At 45.1% G+C, this 14690-nt stretch overlaps 1 protein-coding gene across 1 annotated transcript in view; it reads right to left on the bottom strand.

The window, feature by feature from the left end:
* The window catches only part of COL9A3 (collagen type IX alpha 3 chain), a 61873-nt gene that overhangs the window by 38907 nt on the left and 8276 nt on the right, over nt 1-14690 (bottom strand). Inside the window, exons 3-5 of the mRNA XM_019548235.1 lie at nt 13105-13140; nt 12098-12169; nt 8944-8997 (exon numbers count right to left, since the gene is read on the bottom strand). Of these exons, the coding sequence (XP_019403780.1) occupies nt 8944-8997; nt 12098-12169; nt 13105-13140 (162 nt within the window). The remainder of the gene's footprint in view (nt 1-8943; nt 8998-12097; nt 12170-13104; nt 13141-14690) is intronic.

The following is a 14690-nucleotide window of genomic DNA, read 5'->3' as shown; positions in this document are numbered from 1 at the left end:
AACTCCTAAGCCTGGATTACAGCTTGGTGAGCGTGTCTGTGATATTAAATTGGGTTCTAAAATTAAATCACTGTCAAAATTATTAAGTTTCCTCTTAATTAAAGATAACAAGACAGACAGATGGGTCTTTTGAATCCCTTTGTTGTATTCCAAAAGGTGCCAACACTGGCAAACAGACAGTATAATTAATTATAGGTAACAGCTCTGAAAATGAATTGAAATGGAGAAATGCACAAATAAAACCATGTTCCCTGAATGGTGCATATTACTGACATGGACTCTGTACCGATATGGGACAAGAGAACCAGGCACAGTATGGCTGGCCTCCTACAATTTAATCACTCCATCTTGTTGGTATGTGCAGTTATAGGAAAGGTTTATTTGCACTGGTGTTGTCAAACATTTTCCCCATTATTCAAGTGAGGATCCATGGTGGTGGCTGATAATACCACGGTTCTCCAGTCACCTTCTCTACAACAGTCCGGGGATTAGAGGCTTATCTATAAAAGCAATGCAGCAACCTTTATAAATAAAACATTAGCTTGCAGTAGGATACATCTCAAGACATAGCCAGCCATATTAATACAACCCTGAGGGACCGTAATGGCACGTCATCCTCACTCTCTATGATGAGATGCTATAAATTCGCGAGTAACTCTGGAGTCTTCACTAGTGCAAGCCCAGATTTGCAAAACCAAAGATGCAAACTGGCTTGTGATCTTATGTCCACAATGCCATCAAACTGGGTAACTGTGTGCAAAAATCCCTAGGAGTGGCTATTTACCTGGGCAGCGAAGCTCATTGTGCATATAACCATGGTAACCACAGGCCAGATCCGATTTAAATCTATTAGGCATCCCAGGGCCTATTTGTGATCCTTTCCCCTGAAAAACTATTAGTGCAAAAGGGGATTGGCCTGCACTGCTTTTTGTGCTTTAGTCTTCAGCCTAAGATGAAGGTGTGTTATAAAAGGATGTCGAGAGTTTTCCAGGGACTTGAACAAGGTGGAGGAGAATCACCTTGGACAACCGAATACCACTTGCATGCTTAGCTGGTGGAATAGGTTCTGGCCCTGCATGTACAAACTAGACACGCAATCTCGTGTTGGCAGGTTTTGAATGCCAGAAACTCTTTATCCAAACAAACCAACCAACAGGTACACTTAGGAGGTATGTGGAATAAATGTTTCTAAGCAGAACATAACTATAGTGGCCTACAAACACAAACTGCACCGCCCTAGGATGCTACAGAGCAAGCCTGCAAGCACAGGCAGCACTAAACCAAACTTTACCCTGTAGACAAGTGGGTGAGGAAGTGCACAATTGAGCAAATTCGGAAAATGCAATGCATGAACACACACAAAAAATATCCTGATGACTATTGGGCGCTATCATTTAGAAGCCAATTTTGCCATGCTGTGAACCGTAGGAGTCAACAAGAACTGTAGCGGTAACTGTTCACGGGATCGCTGTCCTCCAAACCATGGAGAGCTTACAGGATTGATTGCACGCTGACACGATATTTAGTATAAAAGAGTATTTGCTTAAAACTTCATGGTTGTCAGTAGGAGATATTAACCTGGGAGCCTTCTATCTGGATGATACCGTCTGAACTACAATAGGAGCTCTTAACAGATTGATCCCGCTCACAGGACTATCCTAGGAGCAAATCTCAGTTTTTTCCTAAACACACTAAAATCTTTGGCACACCACAATAACTGCCAGCTACGGCCTTAGTGAAATAATATCGAACTGAAGCTGCAGGGTCAGTTATTTGCCCAGTGTCAAATCAAAACCAATCTCCATCAAGATCCTCTAGTCAACAGCTGTTACAATGAACAGTTTCACCCAGCAATAGGATGGCGTGCTCCAAGGAAAAAAGAGTCCCAAGATGTTTCTGCATGGTCCCAGTGGACCTCCTAACAGGCTTCATGGGAAACCGCCATGTAAATTCAGTTTCTAAAGGGCTAAGTTATGACCTGCTTGAGTGCCGCAGCTGTCCCTGTTATGCAAGGCTACGGCGCTACAGAAACTAGAGATCATCCTCCATGGAAGGGGAGGGGAGAGGAGAGCCGGGACCCGAATCAGAGGGACATAGCAGAAAAATGTAAGCTTGGCTGCCAGTTGCAAGAAAGTAGCTCACAGAGGATGCAAACGAACTATCCCATCCCTGCTAATGGTCAGGAGCAATTAGTAAGACTATGATGATTCATGAAAGAGAGTTTATAATTTGCCAGTCCTCCACCAGCTGCCCAGCAGTCTGAGATACTGTAACTCACTATTGTATAGGACGATAGTAATGTAAGGCAAATCACAGAATCGTAGAGAAGCAGGGCTGGAAGGGACCTCAGGAGGTCATCTAGTCCAGCCCCACGGCTCAAGGCAGGACCTTCCCTATCCAACCCATCCTAGACAAGTGTTTGTCTAACCTGCTCCTAAAACGGCATGAACAACCGGCTTGTGCAACTACCAGCACAAGGCCCCAACTCAAAGACAGACAAGGTTCTTTGGCTGAAATTGTTATCTTTTATTAGACCAACTTAAATAGTTGGAAAACAATTTTTAAGCAAGCTTTCAGGTTCAAAAACCTTTCATCAGCCTAGGGAAGTTTCAGCAGTTGGTATGTGCTCTTCTTGGATGAAATGAAACCTTGTCTGCCTATGTCCTTAAACCAACACGGCTACAACCTACAGCTCTGCAACCCATCAAATACACTCTAACCTGCTACAGGAGGAGCAAAGGGATGAGGGCAGTGCCAATGGCCTGCCACTGCAAGGACAGGAAGTCAATTATTAAATAACAATCCAAGAAAGAGGCTCATGTGGTCTACTCTACTGCATAGAAAAGCAAAGACCCCCCCCACAGGCCATGCCAATAAATAGTGTGTTGTCATCACATAGGAAGGGGGAATCTAAAAAAACAAGCACTGGAAATACCTCGGTGGTCCTGATGCTCCCATGATTTGGGCAGGTTTGGATCAGCTCACATCTTCCCATAGCAAGGACCCAGCAACATGGGTCCCAGGCTTCCTCTTTTGCAGCCAGGGTCAGAAGAGTACATGGGGGGGAGAAGGGCCTTGCCTCCATGCCAGCCATTCCCAGTTGCTGTGTCAGCCCCTTTTAATGGCTGTGCTAAATTACTCTAGGGAATGAGGGCAATGCACAGCTAGCCCAGAGAGCACAAAGTGCAGCTCAAAATGCCTCAGCCAGAGAGAAGAGCCAGCACCTGCCCTAGAGATGTGAGTAACTCCCAGTGCAAGGTGAAGAATTTCACCATTTCTCCAGATCTCCGATGACTGACCAGCTTACCCAGACAGGCGCACGCACGTGTGTGCATGCATTTTGTAGACCAGGTTCTTTGGGTAAATGTGATCTCTTTTATTAGACCAACTAAATAGTTGGAAAAAATAGTTCTTTGCAAGCTTTCGGGTACACACCCGTGTGTGCAACACAGGGAGCTGATGAGTACACAGGAACCACAGACACTGTGCACTGTTGGCCTGAATCTCTACCTAGGAAATTCATTGCCGTTCCAAGATTGACACCAGAGTAAGTGAGCGCTCTTCCCTGCCACCCGCCAAGTGCTGCACCTCGGCGGAAGGGACTGGGGTCACACAAGTTTGCTCCAAGACTCAGTTGTCATTTAAAATGGAAGGAACACTTGTTGCTATGTAGTAAGGCCCAGTATCTCCAATATTTAGGTGCCTAACTCCTATTATAACCAGTAAGAATTAGGTGCCTAAATAGGAGTTGTCCCCCAATATTTGGGCAAAAGTGCTAAGGATTTTTATTCGTGTTTTCAATTCTCACCGACACTGTTTTCATCAGGAAACCACTCCAGGGTCAAAATAATTCAGCATCTGGCCTTCTCACAGTGTGGCTACTGCCATGTCGTAAGAAGCCCAGATCTTCAGCCCCATAAATACCCTCTCTGGAGCATTTGGGAGCAGGTAGGGGGGAAGGAATCATTGAAATGTGTCCCCTCCAGTCATACTAAGGGTGACGTATGACTACATTGTACTTCCAAGAGCTTCTGCTTGAGCTTAGCTGACTTGTGCTCCCAGAGTTTTGAGATTACTCATAACCAAAGAGCATTAGCTATTGCAGGGTAAAGAAAATCCAGCCAGACAATGCCAGCAGCATAGTGATTTAGTTATTCATCTTACCAACACAAAGGAAAAGAAGGGGAGAAGTGCCACTCTTATTTGGTATAAATGATAATGTTTGTCTGCTGCTACCCCCACAGACCTCGCAGTGAATGTTCATAAGCTCTATTGACATTCAGTATTTGAGATATAACCACGCTGCTCTCAAGCATTCATTGTGCATAACTCTTTGTTTTGAATTTCTATTGTTCTTGGCTGATGTGATTCAAGGGCGAAGGCAGAATTTAGAATGGCAAATGAGAAGACGAAAGGCTCAGACACAACGAGCGATGCTTTCATTTACGGGGCATTTTAAACTAATGTTGCTCAGTCAGCAGCATCGTCACCATCCACTTAAGGAGTGACACAGGAGTGGCGTCTTGGTCTGCCTCCCAGGTCTATGTTGCCGAAGGCTCACAAAACACTTGCATGAAAAACCTATGCATTTACCATGACGGCACACACAAAAAGGTGGTACTACTTTGCGCGTGCAATTGTGCACATGTGCAGGCCCAGAAACTGCAGTTGGTCTGTGTGCACACAGCCTCACTGAAATCACGCCAGCTGGGCTCCCTCTACACCAGCAGGTATCAGTGGCCCGCGGGCTCCTAGTCAAACAGTTCTCCCTACAATTTCTGCTCTAACTGAATCCCATTTTGACTTGTGCCAGTTTGTCACGCTGCAATTGCTTTCTCTTTTATGGGTGCCATTTCGAGCCAATGGGGGAACAAGCAAATGCAGAAGACAGGCTGGAGGCATCTCAAGCATTAACCTGCCTTACCCAGCCAAAGATACCCATTATCTCCTACCTACCCATTGTCTTCTCCCATTGCTCTGTTGCTTGTTTGTAGACCGCTTATCCAAGAGATATAGGATGTGTTCCTCATTAATACTGCATTGGGGAAAACCAGGTCTGATAAAAGAAGTCGCACAATCTGCAGCCTGAAGCTCAAACTGAACCAGGCCCCATGCCTGGGACTTTTGAAGAACATTAAGCCCTCAATTCCCATCAAAAGTCATGGGAGTAGGACACCTTATTCCTCCAGGATCCTCTGAACATGGCAGTCGGGGTGAGGATCGCTCTGATGACTTTCCTTTTGCACATCCCAGGAGAGGCTGCAAGAAGGAGCAGAAGTGCTGGAATACCATGGCTCGGCAGAGCCTTCCTGAGACAGGGGAGTGCCTTTGCTGTCAGAAGGAATCAGCACTCATGGCAGAGCTGATATCTTTTATTAGACCAACTGGGTAGTTGCAAAAAACCCCAATTCTTTATTTGCAAGCTTTTCTGCATGCTCACCCTTCTTCAGGCATAGGAGAAGGCAGAGATTGGGAAATTTCTCCTAGGTGGAAATGAAAATTTGTATTTCACAGGGCAGCTGAAAATATTGTAAGATCTCCTGGTTGGAGAAGCTCATTTTGTGCAAATTAGACTCAGGTAAAAGTTAGAGTAATCTATTTACCTTGAGGTTGTCTGATGGCAAGCAGGACGTTGTACTGGCTGTCAGAAGGATGTGAAAGGAAGCCAAACAGTCTTCTCGCAAGAGGCTATAATTTAGCCTCCAAGGTCTTAGCCAGGGAGTTATTATCTCCAAAAGGGCATTTCACAATTACTTTCTTTCATGGGGGGAGGGGAGGGGGGCGTCATTTCCTGAGTCCAAAACGTACCCAACACAAGCAGCACAGGAATAGGGCAGGCAGACAGACACGGAAGTGTCCCAGCGGCGCGGCGTGCATGCCTGTGCAGTGATCCCCAGCAGGTCCCCGGCCCCGGCCCTGCTCTCGGCATTCCAGCCCCGATTACGAGTGGTTTTCCTCATTAAGTTCACAGAGGAAGGCTAAGCAAACAGACAGATCCCGAGGACCCACGCTCCTCATTAGGAAGAGTCTTGCTAGGACCAGACTGTAATCCAATAAAGATCAGCTCTGGTGCAAATCTCAGCTCAGTCATTTTCCTCCTACTTAGCGTCCTGGTTGCCCTCCATTGCTTTTATCTTTTGTCTCCAGCCCGCTAAGCTTGTACTGATGACTACAGGACAAGTGAGGCTCTTTTCCCAGCACTTTCCTGACATCCATTGACTGAAACCCAGACCTCATTCCCATTGAAATCAATTCCACAACTTCCATTGGCTTTGCTGGGCTCAGGCGTAGACTCTTTTGGCCCTCGTTTTCTATATTGTTTCAGTGCCTAACCCTAACTTTCATTTGAATTGGAGCGAAGTGTCTCAATACCTCTGAAGATCTGGGCCTCAGTAGGTAATAATGAACATTATGCGATCCCTTCTAGCCCTAAACTTCTGTGAATCTGTGAATTCCTCCTACTTTTACACTGGGCCCTGGGCAAGCTGAAATCACTCCATTAAGGTCAGTGGAGAGGCAGTGGTTTACATCAGTATTGTAATACGGCGTTTTTGACTTCACTCTCTCCAGCAACAATATTTTCTCCTATCATTAGAAAAACTATCTTGCTAGAATTTTTCATTTTGAGGCAATATGATTTCTGAATCTATAAGGGCATGGAAAATCCTTGAATTCTGAATTCAGACACACATTAGGAATGATTACACGCGGTAGCAAGTTGCAGAGCCGAGACGATTTCTCAGAGCTCCACTGGTTTGCAGGTGCGTTCTGCATCACTTCTGCTCGAAAACACTAAACTTCAGCCAGCAGTTTTTAAAATCTTTTGATCATCAGGAGTCAGAAATAAGGCAACAGTCCGATGATCTTATTTCCAAAAAGAACTGCCTTTCTGTTTAAAAACTAACCGGACCTGATGCTGCACAGACCTACCAGCAACGTCGGTGGGCGTTGTGTCTGAGAGCGCCTCTACAGCAAGCAGAGTCCTGGAGTGCCAGACTTAATGGACGATGACATTGGCCAGACTGAGCGTTTCCCAGTTGTACTGACAGTGGCAGCACAAGTGGGAGAGCAGACTTTTATTAGTTGTATACAACAGAAACTGAAAATCTCTCGTGAGTGTGATTTGACTGGGATGATCTAGTTCTGCTTTGAACAGGGAGGCTGGACTAGATGACCTTCAGAGGTCCCTTCCTACCCTCAGTTTCTGTGATCCTATGTCCTGCCACGCACCAAGCCACCTGTTTAGAAGGACAGTCAGGAGAGTCTTTGGTGCTCTCTAGTTCAGGAAGCCATCCCTATTCAGGAGGGCATTTAACTGGAAGAACAAGCCTGAGTCCCACTGTGGTCAAACATATGCTTATAGCTCATGGAGTGCAATGAGGCTGAAATGCTTTCCTATATCAGGACTGGTAGAAATGCTGCACGGGGTAGCTCTGTTTTCAAGTGATGCATTGCTTTTCCTCTGCTTTTACTGCACTGATTAAAAGGATTTGTGTAGCTGGATTGCTGACCCCAACACTCTCCTGTAATGGGCAACAGCCCCCAAGTTTCCACACCTTGTTGTAGGAACTGATTATCAAGCTAGATGCAAACCCAAGCTGAGTGCACAGATCGGACAACTGTGCACGCTAATCGGATGCTTCCGTGCTCCCGCTAAATGTCTGAAAGGGAAGATCCTGCTCACATAAATGGCAAGCTGTTACCCTGTTGGCACATGCTGATTAGATGCTGGTGTGCTCACACCACCATGGGCTAATAAGATAACAGATCTTAAACCTCATTTGCACAATTGAGATGCCGTCTCCTGTGGTTTGATTCCCACTGCACTCATGAGAGCAGGACTGACTTTGTATATTCTTTGAAAACGACCCAACCTGCACCACTTTCTCCTTGTAACAGAAATAAGCCTTGACCTTTGGCTGTGGGCTCAGGTCCAAAAAGGGCAACAAGGCAAGTGAGTGCATGACAACATCCCAGGCTCAGGATTTCCTCTCTCAGTATACAGGAGCCTCGAAGCCTTCTCTTGTGTGTCGTGTGAGTGATGGGCTCTCCAGTGGAGAATGGAGCACAGAGGGGATCCCTGCAAGAGCAGCCAGGGGCATGGGTTTGCTCCACAAGTGATATCAACCTGCTGAACCAGCCTCTTCCTTTTAAGCATCCTTTCCCTTCCTAGCAGTCACCTGCCCACCTATAACACCGAGTGAGTCATGCCAGCCTGCAGTCAGACAAAGTTGCCACCCCTGACTCAGTTTGCTTGAGAGCTCCCCCACACAGGACCACCTAGGATGGAGGTGTCTCCCATGGAACTGCATGGTCGGCTCTGGCAGGAATTGCTCTTCACTGTACGGGCTTTGGTACCATACCCATGTCACTAATGATGTCACTCACCTCCAGCACCCAAGAACTAGTGAAAAGCATCAGTCTCAACAGTTTATATATAGCAGCAGTCAAAAAAAAAAAAATGCAACCAAGCTGTGCATTCAGACCACAAATAAGGCCTAAAATAGCTGCACTTGGATAAACCTGAGCTGATTGCTAATTGAGATTATATCTCATACAGGCTTCCTTGTCTGCTTCAAAAAGCTGTTTATACATGCAGAACATCATAAGATCTGAGCTGCTAATGGTATTTCCACTACCCATCGTGTCCAAGAGTAACCCCAGAATTGTTCTCTGGGGCAATTCAAAACCCCAGCAAAAACACAGCAAGGTATGTACCTACAATACGGCCCCCTGACCCTGTGCATGGCTTGGAAGGAACCAATTTGGGAGAAAAGACTAGACATTAGTTTTAAGAATCCAAGGGGCTTATAGGGGCACCCACATGCATCACATCCACACCAGCACATTGCCTGACTACACAAAGACTAGAAATCCCTGTTGGATGGCACCTGAAGCATTTTAGTTTAAACAGATGAAGGATTCACAGTTCCTTGTACTTACTCTGTCTCCTGGGGGCCCATTTGAGCCAGGTGGGCCATCAGCTCCTGTTAAACCCTGGGAAGGAATAAAAAGAAGGGATGAGACAAGGAAGCAAAGCACGTTGAGAACCCACCCCAGCCTGTTTACAAAGGAGCTTTATGGGGTTAGGCATAGGCAGCCAAACCCTAGGAAATCCAGGTCACTTTGCCCTAAATCAGATGTCGGAGAAGGAACTGGAAGTGTGTGAAGTTTTTCTACTCATGTGGCATATTAATTAAACACACCATGACAGTGACTAGCTCACTAGAGCTTACATGTAGGGCAACGCAAGATTCAACAGGTGCCCGTGTAAATCCGTGTACTTCCTCACTACCCACTGAACCCATGCACGTATCTGGTTTGCACATGCAAATACAGGTTCACCCGCACGGTGGATGTATACGACTGTCAGAAAATGCACCTGTTATACCCAGTTTTGAACACTTGTTACCCATAGGGGTTTTCCCCTAAATTTTATAATTGTATAACAACCAGTTCTTAAAAAATAAAGTGTTTTGTCTAATTTATCACTTAAGTAAATGACCAAAGTCCATATGGCTGTTAAAAAGATTCCACCAATTAGTCATTTTAAAATAGTTACTGCACTGATTGTTTTGCCTGTGACTTGGAGCAGGACGTTTAAACATACATTGTGAAAATATTAAAAGAATGTTAAGGAAAAAAAAATCAGTTGTCATCTATTTGTTGCCTGCAGCCCATACATTTCCAGCCTCTCTCACTCAATCCTGAGGCTCAGTTTAATTTGGAAAGGTTGCCTTGTAAGGTCTCATTCTGCAAAGACTTCTCCCGTTGAAGATCTTAGCTATAATTTCGGTGGAACTGCTCACACGCATACATTTACTCAAATCTGTAAACCTTTGCAGCATCAGGTCAAGCAACAATTACCATCCTTTTCCTAGGATCCTGGTATATTAAAACAAAGCAATAATAATGTAGTACAATATTTTTATAGGTCACTCAGCCAGTAGAGTGCTGTCTCGTGGACTCAAATGACATAAAATGTGAAGATATGACACTCTTCTGTCTGAAACTCTTTACAGAGAGTAGCTGTAGATACGACAAAAGAAAAGGAAGGTGTTTTAGGGACAGTAACAATCGATTATGGGGACCTTCAACGTCTTGGAGGGAGGAAAGAAATCACCACTAAGCAGTGGAGATGGGAGAAATCCCAGATCAGTCTCACAGATCGTCTCCAGGGTAGGGAATGGAAGTGTGCTTTGACTGAAGAAGTGACCTGGTGATGGTATTAGATCCTCTGACGTTTCAAGAACCAGAACTTAAGAACATGGAAGAGGATCACAACAGACAAGAAGGAAAGTGAGTAATAGGTGGCTATGGATTTCAAAGGGTCTTCATAAGGACCTATCCAGACAGTCCCAGAAAGGGTGGCAGACAACAGACAGATACAGAAGAGGTAGAGTGAAGAAGATGGCCTGGGTTTTTATATATACACACACACACACACACACACACACACACACACAGAGAGAGTAAAGTTTCTTATAAAACTATATATATACATATATAGAGAGTTTTATAAGAGTCTTTACTACACACACACACACATATATCTCGTTTTATAAGAATCTTTACTTTCTCTCTTTCTCTCTCTCTCTCTCTCTCTATATATATATAAATAAAACCCCAGGCCATCTTCTTCATTCTACTTCTTATGTATCTGTCTGTATCACCTGTGGGTGTGGGTGTGGGTGTGGGTGTGTGTAGAGAGAGAGAGAGAGAGTTTTATAGGAATCTTTACTATATATATAGTAATAAAAAGACTCTTATAACACTTTTTAGATAAATAAGCTTGCATTTGAGAATGTCTTTGCTGTGTTTGCAGCCCAAACACTGAAACCCTGCACAGGTCAGACAGTTTACTCTTGCTTGGCTAGAATTTCTTTTAGCAGGGCGATGAAAGCAGACACAGCCTCTTTCAAGCTGGTTTCACTTCCAGGGCTGTACCCTGCCGGAGCAGTACAGTGTTACAGAGCCTGGGTCAACAGATGTAGAGCTGGACGTCACCTGCTTAGATGTTTGCTGGCAGGCAGCAACTAGGCAGTGACTCTGGAAGCTGCAGATCTCTGCATGAACGTAGTCTGTTCTCACAAGGATGGTAAATACACAATAGTTAAAAGGCAGAGACAATGCACAATGAGTAGAAGGATGGTAAGGAATAATGCTGCATTGCAGTGCATCCACGGATGACTGTTCAGTCTGTTATTACACCTATGCTACTAGATATAATACAAGTGCCTTGTTTTTGGTAGCATGGTTACTACAGCCTGGCCTCATTTGTCCTGAAAGCCAGGAGTGTGCACACACTAAACCATGGAAAACAGAGGGATTCAAAAATATGAATTTGGGCTAAATTCCTGCATTCTGAAAGGAATTAGCTTGCTGACCAAGCCTGAATAGTTTAATGTTTTGTTTCCTCATTTCTAATTCAGAAAATATGCAACTCTTTCTTCACTTGATTAAACAACACTCCTGTCAGAGATTTTAGTAACTTGTTTTTTTCTGTCCTGGAAAGTCAAAGACATCCAACAAAATCCTTAAAGGACTGAATATGCTTAGTCTGAACCTTGAGAATCTGGATCAACTGGTAACAGAGCCTGAAGGAAACCCGAATTCTTGTCAATTTGTCCCTTATGTTTGATGCTTTAGCTGGGTACAAAGAACGCAAGCAAAGGCAGACTCAGTTGCTAGCACAAAAAAAACACCTGACGATGCAAGTGTTTTACCTGTCTCAAATCATCTGAAACTATAACGAGAGGCAATGGCTCTCTGGACAAAGTTCCCATGAAGATGAAGTGCTGGTCTTGTGATCAAAACAGGTCACAGACAGCTCGGTCCTACGGTGCACCAGCAATGCTGTAGGTCTTGACATAATGCTGCATGAAATAACACGTTGCAAACCCCAACAATAATTCAGATTTGCTGACAGTCCAGTTGTCTCTTCAGATTTCTCCTGGCGTACAAGACTGTGATTCAGTTCAGTACGCACATTTGCTGCTCCAGTAGATTTAGTGCAAGTTGACAAGCTGCCTTGGAAAAATGCCCATGCCAACATAAAGTGCTCGAAGAATCCAGGAGAATAAGCTGAAATACTCACATCCACTCCAGGAAGGCCAGGTAACCCAGCATCTCCACGCTTTCCAGGCTTCCCTGGTGCACCTTTAGGTCCCTAAACCAGATAATAGACAATGACTGTTAATATAATTACCAACACATGCCCTGATGTAAGCAAGACAGTGATAAGATCCTTTCTTAAAATGTTAGACACAGGAGAATTTCTTCTAAATAAATTAGATTTCATAATTCATCCACATGCAAATCTCATACACGCTCATAAACTTCGGAGCATCTCCCCATGAACCTGCTTACTCCTGCTTTGGAGCATCTCCCGGTGAAATGGATCCTGGTGGGTGCCAGGAACGGATAGCCCTGGAAGGCACTTGGTGCCAGGTGTATTATACAGGGCAGATTTTGGCCACTGTGGAGGTCTTTAATCCAGCTGGGTTTGGACAACCCTGGAGAAGTACTTTGAAGTATCTCCTTTCATCACTGAGGTTGCTTGACTCTATGTTCTCCAGGTATTTTTCACTGTCATCCAAATGCTCAGCTTGCGTCTACACTGGCGGTGCAGTCCACACTTCTAGGGGGAACTAAAAGCACACACTGAGGCGGCATGCTCCTGCTACGCCCGTGCAAAACCTGCCTCTGTGCACACGCCAAATAGTTCAAACCACGGCCAAGTGGCCAGAACCGAGAATGTACATAGCAACAATTGCAATTCAGGCATACAAAGCATCGTAAAAATTGGGTCTTGGAGGAGAATAGATGTATGCTGTGATTTTAACTATGTTCTCCTCGGCCTTCATCTCAGACCATCTGCTCTCTTAGCTCCGAGAACGTTTCTTCTCAGGTTCGGTGCTGACGACAAGCTGTCGTTCCCCCTTAGCCTGCTCGCTAAACGTGTAGGAGGTCTCCTACAGACCGAGAGGGAGAAAGTGCTGCTGATGACTCTTATTGCTGGAAAATGAGTGATTCACAAGCATTATTTCCTTGTGGTAGATTTACAAGAGAAAATAAGATAGTTGATGCTGGGTAAATACTTACTGTTGGACCAGGCAAACCAGGTGGGCCAGCTTCTCCCTGGGGGAATGAGAAAAGACATCAATATTAGCACTGAGATCTCTCTCCATCCCTGTATCTTTGCAGCCACCACTTGCATAGGCAGCAAGCAGGCTCAAATCCCTCTCCATCCTTGTGCTGAGGATTGCCATCATTTGGACTGAAGTGCCCATTAAAGGGACATCCAGGTGCTTATGATGCACTAAAACTGCTGACCCCATCACACTGTTGAAGGGATCAGAGCCTTTCAAAATCTGCCATGCTTGCACTAGCAGATTTAGCAAAACCCACATGCTATGTACTGGCTTCTCCAGGTACATCCATTGATTCTGAAGGCTGGTCCAGGAGCGCGGGTGATCCCAGCCCCAAAGATTTTTTGCAGAGGGAGCAGAGAAGAAGCTGTCTGGCTTGTGCTCAAGCTTGTGCATATTTCTCTGCTGACTTAGCTAAATGCAAAGTGAAATGCTCAGGCACAGCCCGAGGGCTTGTGACACTCCCCAGGGGACTTGAGACAATAAACCATTGATCAGGTTACATGTGTGAAGAAGCATTCAAAGGCTCTAGCGTTAGGATTCAATTTTCAAGGGAAGATGGACAGAAACCTGATTTCCATCCCGTTCAGTTGCAAAAATCACGGCCAGAGCCAATGCTTAATGAGTTTCTAGATAGGGCTTTCCATCTCACCTTTGCACCCTATTGGGGCACATCTCCAGCAGGCTGGTTTCAGCTCAGAACATTCAAATAATGGGCACAAAGGCAGTAAAATACACTCTCAACTGGTTGACTAGAGCTAAGCCCTTGCAACAAAGGAGCCACTTCCACTGCAGTTATTCCTGCCTGCTCCCAGCCACTGGGATGCTGCACATATCTGGCCCAAGGCAAAGCAGGAGGAAGGAACACGTGTAATTTGTGCTTTATCTTCATTTCCTGAAAGATGTGATCATCTTCTGTTACAGAACAACTAGAAGGGCAAAGCGCGGTCTAATGGTTTGAGTGCTTTGGAAGGATCATTTTCTTATTAAATAATGAAAGCAAGCATATAACTGGGTTATTCAAGCACATTCAAGTTGCCTCAGATCTGTCTGAGCTGGGCCCTGGGAGAGGCCACACCAGTGTGTCCCAGCCGCCTGCAGAGGGTTTAGATTGAGAGTGTGGTCGGGAGTAGAAAGGTAAGAAAGATTTATTGACTTAAGAAAAACACAACTACATGTAGTAACAAGACAAACGATGACAGACAAAAGCAATTCGCGTCGGCAACTTATCGGCAGTCCCTCTGATGCCTGATACACAGCAAGCTTCTTTTTCCACAAAGTTCAGCGAGGTCAGGCGTCCCCGGACAACGCTGTCTGAGGGGTGCCGGGAAGGACCCTGGAACGCAGTTCTTGGGCTCCTCGAGGTCCACAAGCCCACTAATCCAGGCAACAGCTAACTAATCCTTTTCACAGAGCTGCATCTTCCTTCTGAATGGTTTCCAAATATTTCAGCTAATTTATAGCTTCTGAAGGACATTGATAACATACGACCACATAGATTCCTTTTTCTTCAACTGTCCATAGACTGACCAATAGCAG

This window comes from Crocodylus porosus, unplaced genomic scaffold (assembly GCF_001723895.1).
Source record: "Crocodylus porosus isolate Cpor-Errol unplaced genomic scaffold, CroPor_comp1, whole genome shotgun sequence".
Lineage (NCBI taxonomy): Eukaryota > Metazoa > Chordata > Crocodylia > Crocodylidae > Crocodylus > Crocodylus porosus.
The sequence above is the reverse complement of the archived record's forward strand: the minus strand, read 5'-3'. Positions and strand labels throughout refer to the sequence as shown.